We start from the raw sequence: 19,164 nt of genomic DNA, 5'->3' as shown, positions 1-19,164 counted from the left end.
AAGGCACATTCTGTAGCTGCCTAAAAACATTGTAATTGCAGATTGCAGTAAGTTAATTCAGGAACGCTTTTAGTTTTCAGCAGAAATATTTTTTGGAAGTTGTATTTTTTTTTCTTTAACCCATACATGCAAACTTCTGTCTCATTTGTGAAACGGTCAGTGTTTGCACACTATGTAAGCATGACTAGTTTCAGCTTGGGTTTAAAACCTGGCACGTTTCCACTCAGCAAGTTAGGTGGTAGATGTAGTTTCACTGCATCCGACAGAATTTATTTATTTGGGGGGAGGCTGTATGAAGAAAAAGCCAAGACTTTGAGCATAAGGTTAAAGGGAAGTGCTCAGCTACTCAGGGATTTCTGAGTTGAATGCAGCATCACGGATTTGGGTTAGATGAGGTAGAAACTGGATGTGGAAACTGCAGAGTGCCCTTTTGAGGGTGACGGTGTCTGTCTCCTTAGCTTTTGAGGAGGAAGGTGCCCAAGAGGAATGGTTAGCAGGTCATCTTTGCAGTCCTGGTTGGTGGTCATCAGAAAACAGTGTCTTTCTGGTGACTGGGCATGCCTCTTGCCCTGTTTTGCTGTACAAAACTTCTGTTTCCACCCAAAACCATAAGAACCTGTGATTGGACTGCTAGATGCTGGGTCTTTCCAAACACGTGGCATAGAATAAGGACTCTTGTGTGCACATGGTGACTTTGCTGTGTCTGAGATGCGTAGGTCTGTCTTAATTATGAGGAGATGCCCATACTGCACAGACATAAATCCTGATCTGAAACGTGTTGTGCTGTAGAATAGCTTGCATGTGTGTCCTGGATTAATGTTTATTAATAGGGTCTAAATAAAATAAGGCAGGTCTGAAATAGAAATGAGATTGGTTTTGTGATAATATATTTAAATGTGAAGTCGTGGATATCCCTGGGAACATCGCTCCTCTTTTAAATGCAAATCGCTTTGTTTGCGGGTAGCTAACATCATAATCTATGCACATAATCAGAGAATTTATGTTCCCACAAGCTCAGTTCTGGTTAGGATGTACATGAACTTTGTTAATATACGTATTTTTTCTCCAAAGGAGCAAAAATTAAAACTGAGGTTTTCAACATAGAAAGGTGTAATGAGCTTACTCACCACTACTTACCAAGCACACTAATTTAAATGACCACTGCGGCAGTTTAATACGTCAGTCTGATTGTGCGTAGCCTATTTATTCCTGCCATGTCTCGCCACGGAGGCGGTAAGCTCCAGCGGAGGGCTCAATGCTTGGCTCGTGGCTGGTGACCTCTCTCCCTGATTATGTCTGCTGGGGTGGGGTGGTGGCCCTGGAGATCTGACTCACACGTGCAAAACTCCCTTCCCAGCACAAAGTCTGTGGTGTGCGGAGACTTTCTGTCTCCAGCAAGAGAAATGAAACCCTTTGAGGGATTCAGCAGGCAAAAGATGGTGCAGGGAGGCTAACTGCCACCTCGAGTTGTATGATGTTAAAGAAGAAAGGGAAGCTTCCTTGCAATTAGAAGGACGTGAACATCTCCATAGGTACTTTCATGAGATCAGGCCTTGCTGTCTTCTGGAAAATTTCGTGGCTGAGTGGTGGTGCTTTTTATTTTTTTCTCCCCTGAAATACCTTTTCATGTTTTCTGAATTCTGAGCTATATTTTTATTAAACATTTTATTTCGTGTGCAAATGCATTTCATAATTTTCTGTAACTGTGTGGCTATCTGCAGTTCACTAACTGGTAGCAGCAGCTGGCGCTAGAATGAATGAATCTCTCTCCCTCTCTCTCTTGAAAGCAGAATGATGGATTTTGTTTTTACGTTTCGGGTTATTTTCAGAGAGTTCATGCCATCGTTTGCTCTCTTTTTTTCTTTTGCGTTATATTATTTTCCCTATTTATATTGCCTTTAGTCATTTCATGAAGAGCTTTCCCTTGTCTTCTGACCATGATGGAGTATGATTTTTGTATTTCTTGCAGGAGAGTTTGTCTAAATATGGTAAAAACTTAGGGGAAACTTGTGCAGCGAATGCACTTCCCTTATCACAAGAAATATGACTTCAGTAAGCTTCTCCAGTTTCACATGGTTTAGTTCCTGCAAAATCTAACCCAAAGTGATTGCATTGTGCCTATGTTTACATCTCCTTGTTGTTGTCGGGTGTTGTGTCTTAAAATCTAAATCTCCTTCAAGATTTGCTGTTGCCAGGGTCTTCTGGGAAATGAGACAAGCAACAAAGTGTTTGCAGGAATAGCCTGAAGACTTTTTATCTCGCTGTTGACTGTAGGATGTGCATTTTTATTATTTCTTTGCTGTCTGGTAAGAAGAAGAATGTCGTCTTTTTTTAACTTTCCCAAACATTTCAGCCTGTGGTTTTTTTAGTTTGTTTGTTTGTTTTGTTTTTGTAATGATAGCTTTTCCATTGTATGTGTGGGTATTTTATAAGATAACATTTTTGTTAATGGTAATTTTCTTTGTGCTCGTGCATGCTGTCTCGTACGAGAGCCCGCCGTGGGAATATTTTTTCAAGAGTTGGCAGCCTTTATGTAGATAACGGAGAATCTCGTGTCAATCTGTAGTAATCCGTTTTTGGTCCCGTTTGCTAAATAAAAAATAAGAGTTCCCTTGGATTCTGGCATGCTTTACCTACTTAACTTAGGTTCCTTGGCCAGGAGAGGGGTCTGTTGGATGCACTCGTAGAAAGGGAATGCAAAATTAGTGTCGTGGTCCTCAGCATGGGGCCTCATGGTGACCTTACTGCGCCAAAACGTTAAGGGAGGAACATGAGGATCCTTTTGTGAACCAGGCATTTGTCCTGCTGTTGCAACCCCAAGCTTGGAGGAGGGGGGGGGAAAAAAAAATCAGAAATCCATTTTCAAAAAGAAGTTATTTCACGTTTTCCTCTTTTAAGGCTTTAGAATTCATTGTTTTCATTTTTTTCTGCGACTGTGCTAGATAGAATAGATGCTTGTTTTTTCTACCCAAGAAGTAAGATTCTCCTTTGTTGACATAATTATACAAGATGCGGCTTTGTGCAGAGTACGAATGGCTTGAGACTTAGAGTAACCTTGCAACTTAATAACTTTGTCCCCAGCCAAACACCTTCCTCCCACCCTATCCTTAGCCTAATTTATGCCAGTGCAGGATGGTCTCTGCAACTTCACTTCTTTTTTCCTTATAACCCTACTCTGCTCTCCAGTTTCTTTAACCTCTGCTCCTCCCAGGGCTATGATGTGACCCAGACTCTCTGCTGAACTTTTTCCTCTCTGCTTTTTCCTGGGCTTCCATCTCTTTCAATGCTGTCACTTTATACCTGTTGACCTCTTGCTGATAATTTTAAAAGGAGCATGGGGAAATGCAACAAAAAATAAATACACTAGAACTGCATACCTAGAAGGACAAGTACTGGATGTTTAGTGAATTTAATATTTGAGAAGGCATGAAGGGCCTCGTGGGAGGCATAAGAGCAGAAGCCTTAAATCTGAATTTGTGCAACTCCTTGATTTAGCATGGCCAAAGGAACATGCTGCTTTTAGCTATGCCCTGCAGTAGCTTGCAGACTGTGGCTGCGCTAGGAATGGGAAGGCAGGAGACGGGCCAGGCCGGCAGGGAAACCATCTAGAAACAAACTTGGAAAACATTTCTTGGGGATCTGTATGGATGACGTGAGGATGCAGGGTAGGAACTGTGCAATCCGAGGGGTGGCTTTGTTGAGTCTGCAGCGTGGGTCTAAGGAAGTTCAGGATGGCGGTCAGAATTTACTGCCACAATAAGGTTTTCATTCTCTATTGCCTTCTAATTTATTGCGGTTTAATCCATTCTATGCTGTAGACATATACACCTTCAAATTTGGAAAAATCAGTATGTGATCCAAGTTTAGCCATGAAAACTCTACAGAATATCAAAGCAAGGAACTAACTTTTCAACTGATCCATCTAACGCCTTTTTATAAGAAAGTAATCCCCAATTTCAAATTGCTGTATAAGCAGCAGTACTTGGGGAAGAAGCAATACAGGTTTGGGTTTGTTTTGTTTTTTTTTTCTCTTCAATGCATATTTGCTCTGTCTAAGAGAAAACCAGAGTATTGCTTGCTGTGTGCACATTGCTCAGGACCAACAGGAGGAGAAGCCCCTAGTCGCATGTCAGATAAAATGTAGCTTTGGCAGCAGGTTTCTAATGGTCCTGAAGAGGAGGTGGTGGCACCTGGAGATCTTCCTGCATGTCTCTGACCTCCCCTTGCCTGTTTTGCTCTCTCTATCGTGTCCAGCAGAAGATGCAAGTGGGGAGGGGTTTACCAGGAGCATAGTTTGCCTTTTGGCAGAAGATTTTCCACCACTTCCTGATTTCCTGAAGATCCCCACATGGATGCCAACACTGTTGCCGCTCACCACCATCACTGCCACCAAGTCTGAGCTTGGTGGCCCACTGCTCTTCAGAGGTGCTAACAACAACAGAGGTTTTTAGGAAGAGGGAGTTCTGTTTCTACAGGGCTACCCATTCTCATTAGCTTTGGTTGGTTGGTTTTTTTTTTTTTAATACACTTAATGTGGGGGGAAAAAAACCCACAAACAAACTGTTCTTGAGACAAGTGCAGGAGTGGTGAGTTTTCTTCCATTTGAAGAAATGAAAAGACATTCATTTATCTTTTGGAAACTTTCCTTGTTTCTCCTAATTGAATAAGGAACATGTCATACTGCTCATTTAATGTACGCGGGCATAGGATACCTGCTTCTTTCCTAAAGCAGCTTCTTCCAGATGGATAGCATGACTAATTTTCCCAGGCTAAGTACCGCAGGCTGAAAAAGTCAAAACTGGTGTTCCAGGGTAGGACACATTATGTTTGTTTAATGCAAAGTCCCTGACATTTTATTTAAAAGTTATGGACTTGATTAATATGCTGAAATGAAAAATATGTTCTGTGTGAGCAACAGAATATTATTTTTGGTTATATTTAGCCTTTTTGTACATCATACAACTGAATGAGCTGCTAATGAAATCTGGTGGTATCAGAGATTAACTATGCTGTTGCAAGTGGTTTTATATTTTCATCAGCTTTGAAAGCAAGAATAACAAGTTTTAGGCTGTCCTACCTGGAGGGATAAGTACATTTAGGTGGTAAAAACTTGGGGGGGAATCTAAATGCAGGAAATATTACCCCACCCACCCCTTTCGAGTACGCTGCTGTGACTTTTCAGAGTACATCCAGAGCAAAGGCTGTAAAAACACAGTCAGGATGGGTTTTGGTTGCAACTCTGCCTTGGCTTTGGATATTTCTGCTTTAGCCCTGCAGTTTGTAAATGCTCAGGTCCCTCTTTAGATATCTCAAAAGTCACAGCCCCCTTTCAGGCACACCGTTGAGCTCTGGCCTGCCGCGTGCCCTTTGGCGGCAGAGATGTGGAGCTTGGACATGCTCTGCAGCCTTGAGCCCGGGGATGGCGAGAAGAGCGACCTGCTCCCGGCTCCGTGCTTCGTCTTTCTGCTTGCTTCAAGTAGGAGGAATATGATGCTCTACCAGAGCTGCAAATTTCTCTATTTTAAATAGTCCTGCTGGGAGTATACAAGCCCCTTTTTTTGTTCGCAGTCTCTGACTTTGGGAAATTGATGCCAATGCCTTTTCACTGCTAAAAATAGAAGGGCTGCAGCTTTCATTTTAGTATGTCTGATTCATATGCTGACACCAAGGTAATTCCCAGAGCAATCATAATTCACTGACTCCTTAAGAAAGGGCTATGCTGAAACATTGAACTAAAATAATGCAAAAGTATGTCTAAATCATTTAATAAGTGACTCCTTGTTGAGCACTAATGGTTTGCTGTCTTTAGTAAAGCACAGGCTGCAAATTCCATCTTTCATGGTTTTTACACCTGACTGAGCCCCTTGTAATGCCCTTCGCATAGAGAGAATACCTACTCTGACTGATATATTAAAACAAACATTTCCCTATTATTTCAGTCTAATGAAGATTTTCAGCTTTTGGATTCCTCTCAAAGGAATAGTCTAATGTAAAACCAGCATTGTTATATTTACAGCAGCACTGCTTTCTAAATGTTATTTTTGTTGTCTTGTTTTGTAGCTATGTGTTGAATAATTCCCAACAAGCTCAGGCAACATTAATGAGTAAATGTATGCTGTTACTTTCAGAAAAATAGTATTTCACCTGAAAATACAGCTTTATCCCTTTTCTTTTTAATGTATATATTTCCTTAGAGTCTGGCTTTTGTTGTTTTTTAATTAACAACCTTCTAGACCTTCATTCCTTAAGGCTGTCCTTCCAGCCAGTATAGTCTATGCTAATCCCTTGAGAATTTAAGATCTTTCCACATGACATCTCAGTCATCGTTAGGCTTCAGTAAAGGTGGATGAGCTGCCAAATTTTGGCTCCATACAAGATGACAGACTCTTCTAAAAATGATTCTACTTCTATTGATATGAAGTCCAGCCTTCACCTCCCCCCTGCCAATTGGCCAGCAAAAATAACTGGGGAAAAATATCACTATTTATATCCCCGGTGTCTTTCTTGAAGATTTGCTGAAAGCACTGGGTGTCCTGGGCATATTGGAGTGCAGCTTCCCAGAAACCAGGTATGTGAAGCACGTGTCTGCAGGGAAGGATGTTCCCTTCCCTCCTCACCATGGCTTTCAGCATCCTATTCAGAAACCCTTGGCCCTCAGTGCAAATATACATGAATTATGCTGCCTTGCGTGGATTTGTTTGTGGTTCTCGAGACCTGTGGAAGTGCTTATATTGGCCTTGCTTGAGGCACTTGACTTGGGTGTCTAGTCAACCAGTAAAATTAGTGGAAAAGGGGGGGCCTTCTGCAGAGGTTGGTGCTAGGGAGTAACGAGGATTTGTTGGATCAACTGCTGGAGTTGTAATTTCATGACTAGAAGTTTCATGACCAGAACCAACCCGATTTCCCTTGAAAGTGTGAAAGAGGTTTTTCATTTTATGCTTTTTTTCTTTAGCCTTGTGGGAGACTTAATCAGATTAGCAATATGTTGCTAAAATCCATGTACGAATACTTGACCTTCCAATACGCTTATAGGAGAAGGTATGTAGCTTCCCGTAATGGGGAAAGACTTCATTTCAGCGAGAGCATTTTTCTTCTTTGTACAGCAAGAATTGCAAAAGCAAATCATCTAGGCTATTGTGTTAGTGCTCTGCAAGTACTGAGGAATATGTTTACCTCCACACTTGAGTGTATAATGAGTTAGTGCACAAAATGTCCATGGAGTTGCTTCAAACTCTTGTTGTATCTTCAGGTATATTTACTAGGTGACTTCCTTGGCATTTTAGGCCAAGGGCAGAGGCAGAATGGAGGCACCAAATTGGAGGATCCAATATCTAATGTGGGGGAAAAAAGGGGAGAGGGGGGCAAAAAAGGCCCCACTATCAGACTCTGTATGAAATACAGAAGTAATAGCATGTGGGTGGCTATTAAAAGGCTTACTTGCAACCTGCTGTCTCTTGATGGGAGTACTGGAGTGCCTCATAAATATCTGAAGAAAACTGCGGCTGCTTTTAAGAACAAAGAACCGCAGTTGCTGTATCAAAATAAACGAAACAGAAGTGCTTTTTTTAAAAAACAAGCAGAGAGCTATTATAGACTGCAGTAGAGGGAAGTCGAAATTGGTGCAGGATTCAAACCAGTGAGGTCAGTTAAGTAGCAATGGTTTGCTAGAGGCTGCACAAAATGCCTTATCCCCTTGAGTTTTTAAGTTAAAATTACCATGCTCTGCCATGATTATTTGACCGATTCCTATTGCGTTACCTATGTTAGGTGGCTCTGTAGGCCGTGTGATTGCAGAGTTTGAGACTAATTTCCGCTTGCTACTGTCACTTCACCAGGGACCTACTTTAGGATGCTGGAATATCTAAATTTTCATACGCTTGAGTTTTGTAGAAACTGGTGACCTGTTTTCACTATAAGATGTTTTTTACCTAAATTTCTCAAAGAGAAGTAAATGCTTTTTATATGCTATGATCAATTAGGTGTCCAGAGCTGCCGTCTCAATTTTGCGGGTGTGATATCGCTGTGACACCCCTTTGCTTCTCATGAACTTATTAGCTTTCCACATATGAAAGCGGTTGCTGCTTTTTCCCTCCCCTCTTTCCTAGCCCTCTGTTTCAGTATATTTTTCTGAAAACTTTTGCAACCCTCTCTTACCCCTTTTTCCACATCATCCGGTCCCTCTGGTTCCCTGAATTCCTCCCTCCTTTCAGCTCCCCCGAGGGTCACCCAAGCATTTCCCAACCTACTGACATCAGGCCGTTTCCACATGTTGATCTGCACAGCTCTTGAAAGCATTGGATCTGGTCGCTGCTTCACTTGTGTCTCCGTACTGCAAGCCATAATGCACATAAGCGTTAAACTTCCTTTCGTCATCACGAGGCACAGTGAATCCGAGGGCAATATATGGAAACTGGTGGATTTTAGAGGAATTGGTGACTGGGCAGAAACACTTTGAACCATCTCAGAGCTGGTGAAGGGCTTGATTTTCCCTGTGAAATCATCTTTACACTGAAACTGGTGGTGGTCTGCAAAAATGTTACATGTTGGTTCAAACTGCTAGATTGGGGAAAATTCCACAGAATGTATTACACCAGAAATCAGATTGGCTGGCCTTAAAGATAAGTGAGTGGTAAGTGTGTGTGTGTGTGTCTTGTGGCTAAAGGGGCATTACTTTTTTTAACTGTAAAACCATCCTCAGTCCAAAAGACTTGTTGCTTCTCACTCTTTCTTATCATCACTTCTACTATGTTATAAAAATACTTTCCAGTAATTAGAAAAATCTTGCTGTGGTGTTTTCCTCAATAAAACAGTTAAATGGTTTGCTATGCTCAAAACTAGCAATTATTTTTACTGTTTTATTGAGGAAAAAGCATCAGACCAACTGAGAACCCCACCACAAACACACACGTCTGTACAGAGTCACTGAGGTTACAAAGCGAAGGTGGGGTGAAATTGTACTCTTCACTTTTAATAAATTACTTGGGCCTCTTAATGCAGGAGGTTATATGAAATTTTTTTAAGTGATTTACATGTTTTACAGCTAGTGAGATTCACAGTTTTTTCTTTATAATCATTGATGAACTTAAACATAATCTTGGTTTAATACTTCTAGTGTAAAGCAAACTGGATAGTGTTAATTTGTCAGAAAAATGCTGTCTTTTATATATATATGTATGTATAAAAATGTGTTTATTAATACTGTACATGCTCACTCTTTTCTTCTTGGAGAGATTTGTGCAACTGTTTCTTTTTTTCCTCCCCTTGATGTGTCACTCTTTATAGGGAAAATTTATTTCAGTTTTGGTTCTTTTTTCAGCGCTTGCCTTTCTTGGAGGCATGACTGGGTGCTGTTTACTCAATGGAGAAAAAATCATGATGTAAATAGATATTTATATATGATGGACGTAAACTTCAATGTCAAAATTGTGTATTTTAAGTGCTTCCTCTAGTATGTTGGAATCAGCTTGAGTGTCAAAGGTAGTTCTCTTGTTCAAGCTTTTTAAAAATGACTTGAACGTAAAACACCAGAAACCCTTGTTTGAAAGCAGTGTTTGAGGTGTTAAGCTTCTTATCAAACTGCATAAAAACACACGTAGCTATATGAATGTCTCTGCCTTGTGTTTATTGTTTTGCAGGCACGATCCTGGTTGACAATATGCTGATCAAAGGGACAGCGGGAGGCCCTGACCCCACTATTGAACTCTCTTTGAAGGACAACGTAGATTACTGGGTGATCCTGGATCCCATCAGCCAGAGGCTCTACCTAAATAGCACTGGGCGAGTTCTGGACAGAGATGTAAGTTTTGGTGTTCCACCTCTATAGATTCTTTTTCTGAATCTGTGTGTACTCACAGAGCAATCACAAACACAGGGATCCCTAGAATGTAATAGCTGCAGCTATCTTTTGTCCCCCTATGAATGCAACCAGGGTTAATTTGATCCTTTTTTTCGGGCTTATTGGGAGCACGCAGTAACTTGCTAATGTGCAGATGCACACGACATCTATGTCTGGATAAACACAACAATAAAGAGCAAACAGAGATGTGCGGATTGGCAGAAAAGTATATTGAACCAAACTTGTTTATTGAATTCAACACTTTAATATTATGTTTTCCTGCCTTTGTCTGGAAGGAGAAGTGCTGCTTAGCTCATGCCCTGTAACACTTGCGACCTCAGAGCCTTCTCTGGCTTTATATATTGGTTTATGAGACATAAGAGATAGCAAAGAAAATATGACTGTTCCAGTTCACTTATAAAGCTATTTAAAGGACCATGTGATATTTCAGGGTTTGGTGGTGGTTTTCTATTATTATTTTTTTAAAGCAGCTTGACATTTGTGTGGTATGCTTGTAAGTATTCCTAATAGCTATAAAGAAGTATTGTCAGGTTAAGTTTGGTTTTTGTTAAAACATTAAGAAACACAAAATAGGCATCTTCTCATCCTTGCTGATTTCTTTCAAGAGGAAGTTTCTCACCATGTTGCACAGCTGCTCTGGTTCAGCAGACTCTGAAATGAAAGTTGGCTCAAAACTGCCCGTAAGCAACACGGAAAAGAGTGACATAAGGGCCGGGAGTCCTCCTTGGGGTGCAGGGAAGGTTGTATCAGCTCTCGATTGATGAGTTTGTCTTCTCTGTGTGTTTTGAGATGCATTCATTAGTAGCAACAACAACATGCAAATGTATCCCCATTTCCATTTTTCAGTACAGAAAATCAGCTAATTGAATTCAGCTGTTCTTAATATAGTTTGCATCCGCAAAGTGTTTTCATCTGTGGAGCAAAGCCATGCAGCACAAACTACAGCAGGATGGATGTGGTGCCAAGGGAGATCTTGGTGCAGCAGCAAAGAGGGGGGCTTTGCCCCAGGGGCAAGGTGCCATGGATAAGCTAGGCAGGTGCTAGAGCAGGCCTGTGGTGGCATTTTAGTTTGAATATTTTTATTTATTTTATTTTATTTTATTTTAAGTTGGAGCAAAAAGGAAGAGGCTATAACAAGAGGTGAGGTTTCAGGACCACCTTAAGCAATGTAGGGTCAGTTCTCCATCAGCCTCCATGAGTCTGTGTGTCCACCTGTCTTTAGAAAACAAAAGAAATCCCCTTAGATCAGAGCTAATGCTTTCTTCAAAGGCCCTTTTAGCCACACCTTGCTCTGTATATGATCATTCATCTTTACTTGAAACGACCTAGGTGCTTTACTGAAGCAACCTTGTCAAATGATTTGATTTCCAAAATTAGTAAGCAGCTAAATTCCCAAATACTCTGCTTTATTACGAGTGTGTATTGCTGCTTTATGGTGTTCTTTACAAGAAGTGGCCTCAAGTCACAAGGAAAGGAGTGGATGGCATGCATTTTCTTTATTACATATAGGTAGTATCATCAGTGTGTTTACACTGGCGATTAAGGGATTGTCATCTGGTTTTTACTATGAATTGTAAGACTGGAAAAAAGATTAATATTAACCAAAGATGTATTAAATACATTTTTATTCCTACAGTTATAGAGCTGGGTAAAATTGCTCATTTGTGTTTTTTCTCAAATTTACTTGGGATATGAATAGCAAAACTGAGATTCAAGGTAATTGAGCAAGTTGGGTGTGAGCCCAACTGCACCTGTATTCTGCTAATTTTATATATGGTCAAATGCCTTACCTGATTTCAATTAGTTGTTGAAAGTCGGCATCCAAGGAAAATGAGAGCATCCTGGCTAAACTTGACCCACTGACGATGTGAAAATGTGAAGCTTGTGTCATGGCCTTTATGAGTGTGGTGCTTATCTAAAGGCTGCTTCCAGCCTTCAGAGCCAGAGCTATGCAAACCCGTAGTACTCAAAATCATTTAGGGGTTTTTTTGTTTGTTTTCTTTTTTTTAAGCAAGAAAATAAATCATTTTTCTTATGTTTTAAGCTAAAACTATGTGAAGCTTAGTAGTACCAATAGAACTTGGGTTTGGGGTTTGTTTGAACCTGAAACTTAAAATCCAGTTTTTGATTATGAAGCGGAAATCGGAGTCTCTGATTTGCAAATGGTATCGATATGATTGCATAAAATGTCTGTATACTCCTTTTCAGAATATTGCCTGATTTTCTCTCTGATGTGCTTACCTATCAACTCCCCCAATCCAGATTACCTGATCTTGTTCTTTTTTATTACGTTTCTGAAAAAAAATCTCCTTAGATTCCATTGTGGTTTTTTTTCCCCCTAAGAATGGCAGTGCATTTTTCCAAGCAAAATCAGATCAAACAGAATTCCAAAGTTCTCCCCCAAACTTCTGTGGTTGGAAAGGATGAGTAGAGATGAATCTTAACTGTAGGTAACAAACTCTTAAAAACTGCTTAGACAATGTATCTCAGTATTACAAACAGTAGGTTACTGTTTTGCCAGTATGTATTTACATTTATTGTCTTTAAAACACTGGTCTTTATTGGTCTTGGTATTTATTTAATTATTAATATTTATTTATTGGTCTTGGCATTTAAAGATCTGATTTTTTTTCTTAAATCTATGTACTGACCCAGAAATTGCAAACATGTGAGCATATTCTGTGTCTTATTTTAACAAAGGCGATAAACTATTTTTGGCTTGTTCTTAAAAGCAAACAGAAACCAGATCACCCTTGCAAATTCAGAACATAGTATATCTACGTATCTGTTGTTACAAGTAATTATTTTTCTCTTATGAACTACTAACAATTGTAGATGACCTTGATAGAGTTTTAAATTTATTAACGATGGCCTAAAATTGCAGCAGTTAAAAGGTGTGTAAGTATAATTATATAGAAGTATCATTACGGTAGAGCTGTAAGTCTCAGAATCTCAATATAAAAACCTGCTTGTTTTCACAGTACAGTAGAGTACAGCATAGGCATCTTTAAATTACATTTTTGAGCTGTTTATTTTCTTGAAGTCTGAGGTTAATAAATATGGGTTTATTTGTTTTTTTGTTTGGCTTTGTCCCTTTCCGTGCCTGCTTGCTCTCCCTCTGATGAATTAGATACAAAATCAAAATGGTCTGACTGTCAAAATTTCGCATGCTAGCCTGGTACTTCAAATGTGTAAATTGGCACTGGCTGAGGGGAGGCGACAGCGTGAATAAAAGTCATATCGGACCTTGGCATTTCCGTAGCGATGTTTCTGACTTTCCATTTCAACCAAAGGCACCTTTTCCTTTATTCTTGATCTAATTGTTTTAGTAACTCAGGTAAGCAAAAGTAGCTGTTACGAGAAAAATACAAAATGTCTTTGAACATCTGATACCAACAGTTATGTCGCTGTTAGTCTCTGTGTATGAAGTTTAGTACTGATTCTTGGCAGAGAGGTGTGTACAGCCTTGTAACGCAACCACGGTAATTTTTTTTTAGCTTATTAGCAAAACTGCACTGTTTAAACATCATCAAGGAAAAAGGACAGAGCTCCAGTTTTGACCTTTAGTCAAGCCCATTCATGAGCATTTTGGAGCCACTAAACCCTCACTAATTTATTTAGCAGTCTTTCTGCTAATATTTAGGTCATTTACATTCTCTAGGACCTTATACAAATGCCCTTGTACTTGGGACCTTCTACACAGAAGAAATGAATCTGTGCCAATGAGAAATTACATTCTGCATATTAGATATTTTATGGTAAAAATTTGCAGCTTCTATGCTCATTCATCATATTTGGGATATATCTGAATGATATTGCGATGGTCTACAGGAGTAGAGTTGGTCTCCCTTACAGGTGACCAAGTTGCTTCTAAATTACTTGGCAAATGTAAGTGGTAGCTTACTGAATTCATCTCTGACTTGACCTTTCAGTTCAAATATTGACAAGACAAAGGTTAAAATGTGTGACATTTTCTAGGTATCTTTCAATAATCAGATGATGCTCAGAAGATAAGCAGTTTTATTGCTCTCAAGGAAAGCGTGAAGGGCTAATTTGGGGAATTTTTAAATCCTATGTTTATTTTACATTAACACATACAGCTGGCAGAGCTCAGTCTGCAAAATACAGCTTTGAGACGTGTAGGTCTACTTGAAATATTGCCAACACGAGTTGTATTCAAGACATTCTCCAAGAAGCTTTTTAGTCCAGACATAGTAGAGCATTAAATATAATACAGACAGCCTGATGGTCTACAGTGAACCTGGACAGTACTAACATCGGCAGGAAACTTAACTCTTCTGTTACTACAATGTGGATTTTTGACTACGAATTATAAAAAACGTGTTTTCGCTTGCAGCCGCCAATGTCCATCCAGTCCATTGTGGTGCAAGTGCAGTGTGTGAACAAAAAAGTTGGCACCATTATCAACCACGAAGTGCGGATCGTGGTGAGAGACAGGAATGATAACTCGCCTCGGTTCCAGCAGCAGCAATACTATGTGGCAGTAAATGAGGTGAGAATTGCTTGCATCTTTTTTCCTCTTTCTCTCTTTCTGTAGTATGGATTCATTGCCAAATGCCACCTTTCATTCACTTCTCATTTTAAAACTCAACAAACAACAAATTCAGCTGTTTTAAGCTCCCTTCCATTGGTGTTGCTTTGGAGACATACAGCACAGTCAACATGCTTTGTTTTTAGCATGTAAATCATTCTTTTTCTTAATGAATACAAAGACAAAACACGCTTTTCTTCAGGATGCTTGTCATATCACAGAAGAAACTAGACCCTGAAGCTGTATCCCAATGTGTAAAGCCTTGATTTGTGTTAAGTTTACAGGATATTTTACTGCATTGGGCAGTCGTATCAATAAAACTGAAAGTAAAACAAATGTATTTATGAAAAAAAATGCAGAGCAAATAGCTAGAAAGTGTTTTATTAACAATGTTAAAGTTTGCCAAAGCGCAGCTTTAGTATATTGATGTGTCTCTGTAATAAATGTCTGTGGATTGAAGTCTTTTGCTCTCTCTTTTTATGGGATAAAATGTTTGGAGAGGCAAACTCAGCTGAACAGGAGAAAGTCCTGAGGCTGGAGAAGCTGTGGGTTGGACTTCATACTATTCGGTGGAAAAAATTTGTTTCTGTCTTGAGCTGGTATAACTTCCCTTTTCTTGATAGTTTTTTTTTTTTTTTTGATTCTACTGTGGATTTAATAAGTTACTAATAACCAGTACGAAGGATCTGTGTTTCCAGTAAGTTGGTATGCTCAAGTTGTAGTAATAAGAAGTGAAAATGGGGACTTAGGTGCAGAAGTGGAAGTGTCAAGACTGAAATCAAGAAGAGGATGCAAAGATGGGTCTTTTTTCTTCCAGATAAAGATGGGAAGAATGATCAGTGAATTTAAGAAATCAAAGCCGCTGCCGATGTTGTATATGCATTGAGTCCCTGCTTTTTTTTTACTTTATTTTATTTTTTTCCAGGATCAGTTTGATGACATTTAGTTTTAGTGGAATTGAGTTGTTTCAGAAAACTTTACTGCAGTTGTATGCATTTGGGAGGGGTGGCTTTTCAACTTGTCTGTGATCTCCTACCATCGTTGCGTTGCTTTAAGTGACCAAGAATGCTAAGTCCTTTTCCTCCAAGTCCAGTTTCAGAGTAAATTTAAGAACAACCTCCTCTTTACAAAAGAGTTATTGTTTGAAGGGTCATTATTATCTGCTCATGAGTTTCACCATTTTAAGGGACGTAAACACTGTAAGGGGAAAAAGAAAATTTCAGGTTCCCCTCGTCTGTAATTTGGGCTTATCAAGCAGGAGAATATGTGGTTTTACATAAAGTATTTAGCACCTGAAAAAAATGTTGTAATTGCTAAAATAAAATCTAAACTCTATCAGCTTAAGTCAAAAAGCAATAGTAATTAAGTATGCTTATTTTCTAACTCCGAAGCGTTGTATGTGGTGAGGGAAGACAAAGGTCTTGGGTTTGTGCCACGTCTGAAGGGCGGCAGAAGGCAGGAGCTGGTTGAACCTCTCTCTGGTTTCAGGCAGTTCCAGTGGTTTGTGGTGACCCCAGCGCTGGAGCTGTTTTGAAGTATTGCTCCTGACCAGGTGCTAAGAGATGAAAGGAGTAAAGTTTAACGCCAGTACATGGGGTCATAGCTGCTTTTTGCTGTTAGATCTTCATTTATAGGTCATTTAAGCACCTGTTAAATTGGTATGACATCCCTAGGGTGAAAAAGAGTCGCAGAAACTGTGAGCAAACAGTATATTTCACCTGCACAGAGCTTTTAAGTGTTTCTACAGACCAGAATTTTCAACAGTCTTCTCTACCGGTGTTTCTTACTGCTTGAACTTGGAGGTCACAAAATGCTGTCTCTGTAAGGCTGACAAAGTCCTCCTCAGGACTTGGTAGGGCTTTTAAATTGTCGTTAAGTTGGCCTTTACACAGTAAGTGCAAATTCCTCTTGCAGGAGCATTTTTGATACTGAAAACAGGCAATCCAAATCAGTTCCAGGAGCTGTGCAGTTTTTGCAGTAAAACTGAAGGCCAGCTAGTGCATTGGCACTGTAACACAGAGGGAATGAGAATCTGCTCTAATTAGCAAGAAGTCCAAAAAGGCAGAGAGAAAAATGCACCCTTTACAGTAAGAATTTCAGCAAAACGATTCACGTGTTTGCGGTCATTTATTTGCGTTACTGCTGGGCAAAGATGCGATGTTGTTCTTCCCACCAGCTGCAACCCTGATTTAATTAGCTCCTTTGTTTCATTTTATCACTGTTATGCTTATAACTTCTGACAGGGCACCAGTGTGCCCTTCAGCAGGACCCAGTCGGTTAATGTTCTCATTAATTAACCAAGGGGAGAGGAGGAACAGTTCACAAAGGATCTCAGACTTTCTTGAAGGTTTTACTGAGTGATTACATGTTTTAATGATAGTTTATTCTGCTGCTAATTGGCAAAGCCTCCAGTGACTTTAACAGGAGGAATGTATTGGAATGAGTTCTTATTTTTTGATTGCCTCTGATCTCCTGTTTTTAGTTTCCTTGTAAACTAGAAAGTGCGCAAACTTGTCATATATACATAATATAAAAGAAATCCAAGGCCAGGTAGATTTTTATTTTTTACAGCTACTGTGCATCTGAGCATCACAAATATCTTCTGTTTTTCTATCCAGGAACTTTTGCCCGTGTGCATTTGTGAGGACTTCTTATTTGCTGAGATGTTTTGCTGGGTTCTGCTCAACAGTATCTCCTGCCAGTGCCCCTGGCCATCCTATGCATGACCCTAGAGCACGTGTATGGTGCCTTTATAATCACATTACAGCCCTGGTGCTTGCGGGAAGCATCAGGCAGGCTTTCCGCTCACACCGCTTAGTCTGCCTGTGCATACGTAGCGAGCGTTGGATTTACAACTCCCGTGCCTGACCGCGTGCGCTTTGGAAGCGTAATGTGTCCCGAAAGCATCAGGCTTCCTGCACGTGTGCTGTGTTACATACTTACTTTACTCAGGAAATCCCGGACAAAAATACATCAGCCTTGCAGTTGATTTCGTAGGGAGTAAAGTCGAGGACAAAGACTCCTCCAATAGCCAAATCCATTCTGTAATCATAGGCAGCCTGTGATACAAGCAAAATAATTGCAGTGGGACTTGATTTCATTAGACACTTCTTCAATATCAGATACGTCAAGGGGAAAATTATAGTCTAGAGAAGTAGAATGCTTTTTATGTAAAATCTTTCTATAGTTGAATTGTCCACAACATATTAAAATTAATGTGTAGGCGAAGCAGAGGATAATTGTAATATCAATATAAATCTCAGTTTCACTAATCTGTTCTCCATTTTCACATCGAAATACAAGTTTAAAATTAAGCTCGTATTGTTCTAGAAAGCCTAGATGAAGTTGGGCTTGGTGGGTGGTGTCTGTCGTGGTTTGTAGTGGCCCATTGTAGATGCTCAAGGAAGAGCATAAAGACCAGGAGACATGAAGCGGTGTGCTTTCCCAGTAAAACTGCATGCTTTATGGCAAATATTAGTAAATGCATTTATTTTAATAAAGGATTTGGAATATTGTAACTATGTCATCTCTTTTATGAAAAACTCATGATCCCTTCCTTCCTTATACAAAGTATTTTATAGCCTACTATACTATGTTTTACTATGCAGAACAGGATTTGCTCCCACTACTTTGTTTAGATATAAATAAAAGTTTTTTCTACGCTATGGCATAGACAAGGAAAAGGCTGTGGTTTTAAGGGAATCTAAAATAACAGTCTGAGATGGGATTTGGGTCCGTTCTACGTGTTGCCAAATCATCCTTAGGAAACTTTCTTCTCTCGTTTAGGTGCTTGCATGTATACAGGACCTTCGCAAAATATGACCCAGAATTAAGGTGTAGAGAAGTTAATGTTCCCTTCCAGTGCATGCTTGGTTCAAAAATGGCTTTTGCATCCAATTTAAAAATGGTCATTACATGTTTATTGAGGACATTTCTTTTTTTGGGAAGCTCTTAAATACTCTGTTAAAAGTGCCAGCTTTTCATATATAGTTGCAGCACAATTGCTCTTCTAATGTACTTGTTAAGGTTGATGGGCTTTGCTTGACTTGGATGAGCTTTGAGTGGCAGTGCTGGTATTCGTAATTAAATTACAATTAAAATAATTTTTCCTGTTCAACTTTCTAGTTTAAAGTAGAACGTCTCCTCCCCCAAATTAATTGTACCCGCTTTTTGAGCAAAGTATGATTATATGAGCATTTACAAATGAATTGGTTAGTGTGAGTTAACAGGAAAAAGAAACCAGAATCTTTTATTTGCATATATATGTGTGTATGTATACATATATGTACAGACATTATACATATATATTATATATAACATATACTGTGTGTGTATATATATGTTTATGCATATTATACATGCCAGTCCTCTCTGGTCCTAAATAATCACTGCAAGTGGCTGCTGCAGACTCAGAATATCCACATGCTTAAAATTAATTGGCATTTTGCACATAAGCTATAGTTGAGAAAGTGAGGTTGTAATTAAACTATTGACTATTTATAATTGCCTGGGTTATGAGACGGATTTGGGAAATAACTCTTAAGTAGCGCTATTTTGACATCTCAAGTAACTAAGCTAATCATTGCTTTCAGGCTGCAGCTACTATAGAAACAACAGCGCAAAGGCTGTACAAGCGCCAAGACCGGCTGTTTTCATTTCTATCTTAAATGGCTGGGTGCCACTGCTGCATAAAGGCAATTTTGGTTGTGCGCAGCTTGGGCAGCGGCGCTTGCCAGGCTGCCTCGGGGACCGCTGG

At 39.6% G+C, this 19,164-nt stretch overlaps 1 protein-coding gene across 9 annotated transcripts in view; it reads left to right on the top strand.

The window, feature by feature from the left end:
- Positions 1-19,164, top strand: part of LOC112981614 (protocadherin-15) — a 1,192,166-nt gene that overhangs the window by 956,616 nt on the left and 216,386 nt on the right. For all 9 annotated transcript variants that reach the window (XM_064513568.1, XM_064513569.1, XM_064513570.1 and 6 more), the window contains 2 exons: positions 9,636-9,796; positions 14,214-14,369. In XM_064513568.1, the coding sequence (XP_064369638.1) occupies positions 9,636-9,796; positions 14,214-14,369 (317 nt within the window). The remainder of the gene's footprint in view (positions 1-9,635; positions 9,797-14,213; positions 14,370-19,164) is intronic.

This window comes from Dromaius novaehollandiae, chromosome 6 (genome assembly GCF_036370855.1).
Source record: "Dromaius novaehollandiae isolate bDroNov1 chromosome 6, bDroNov1.hap1, whole genome shotgun sequence".
In the NCBI taxonomy this organism is placed as follows: domain Eukaryota; kingdom Metazoa; phylum Chordata; class Aves; order Casuariiformes; family Dromaiidae; genus Dromaius; species Dromaius novaehollandiae.
The sequence above is the reverse complement of the archived record's forward strand: the minus strand, read 5'-3'. Positions and strand labels throughout refer to the sequence as shown.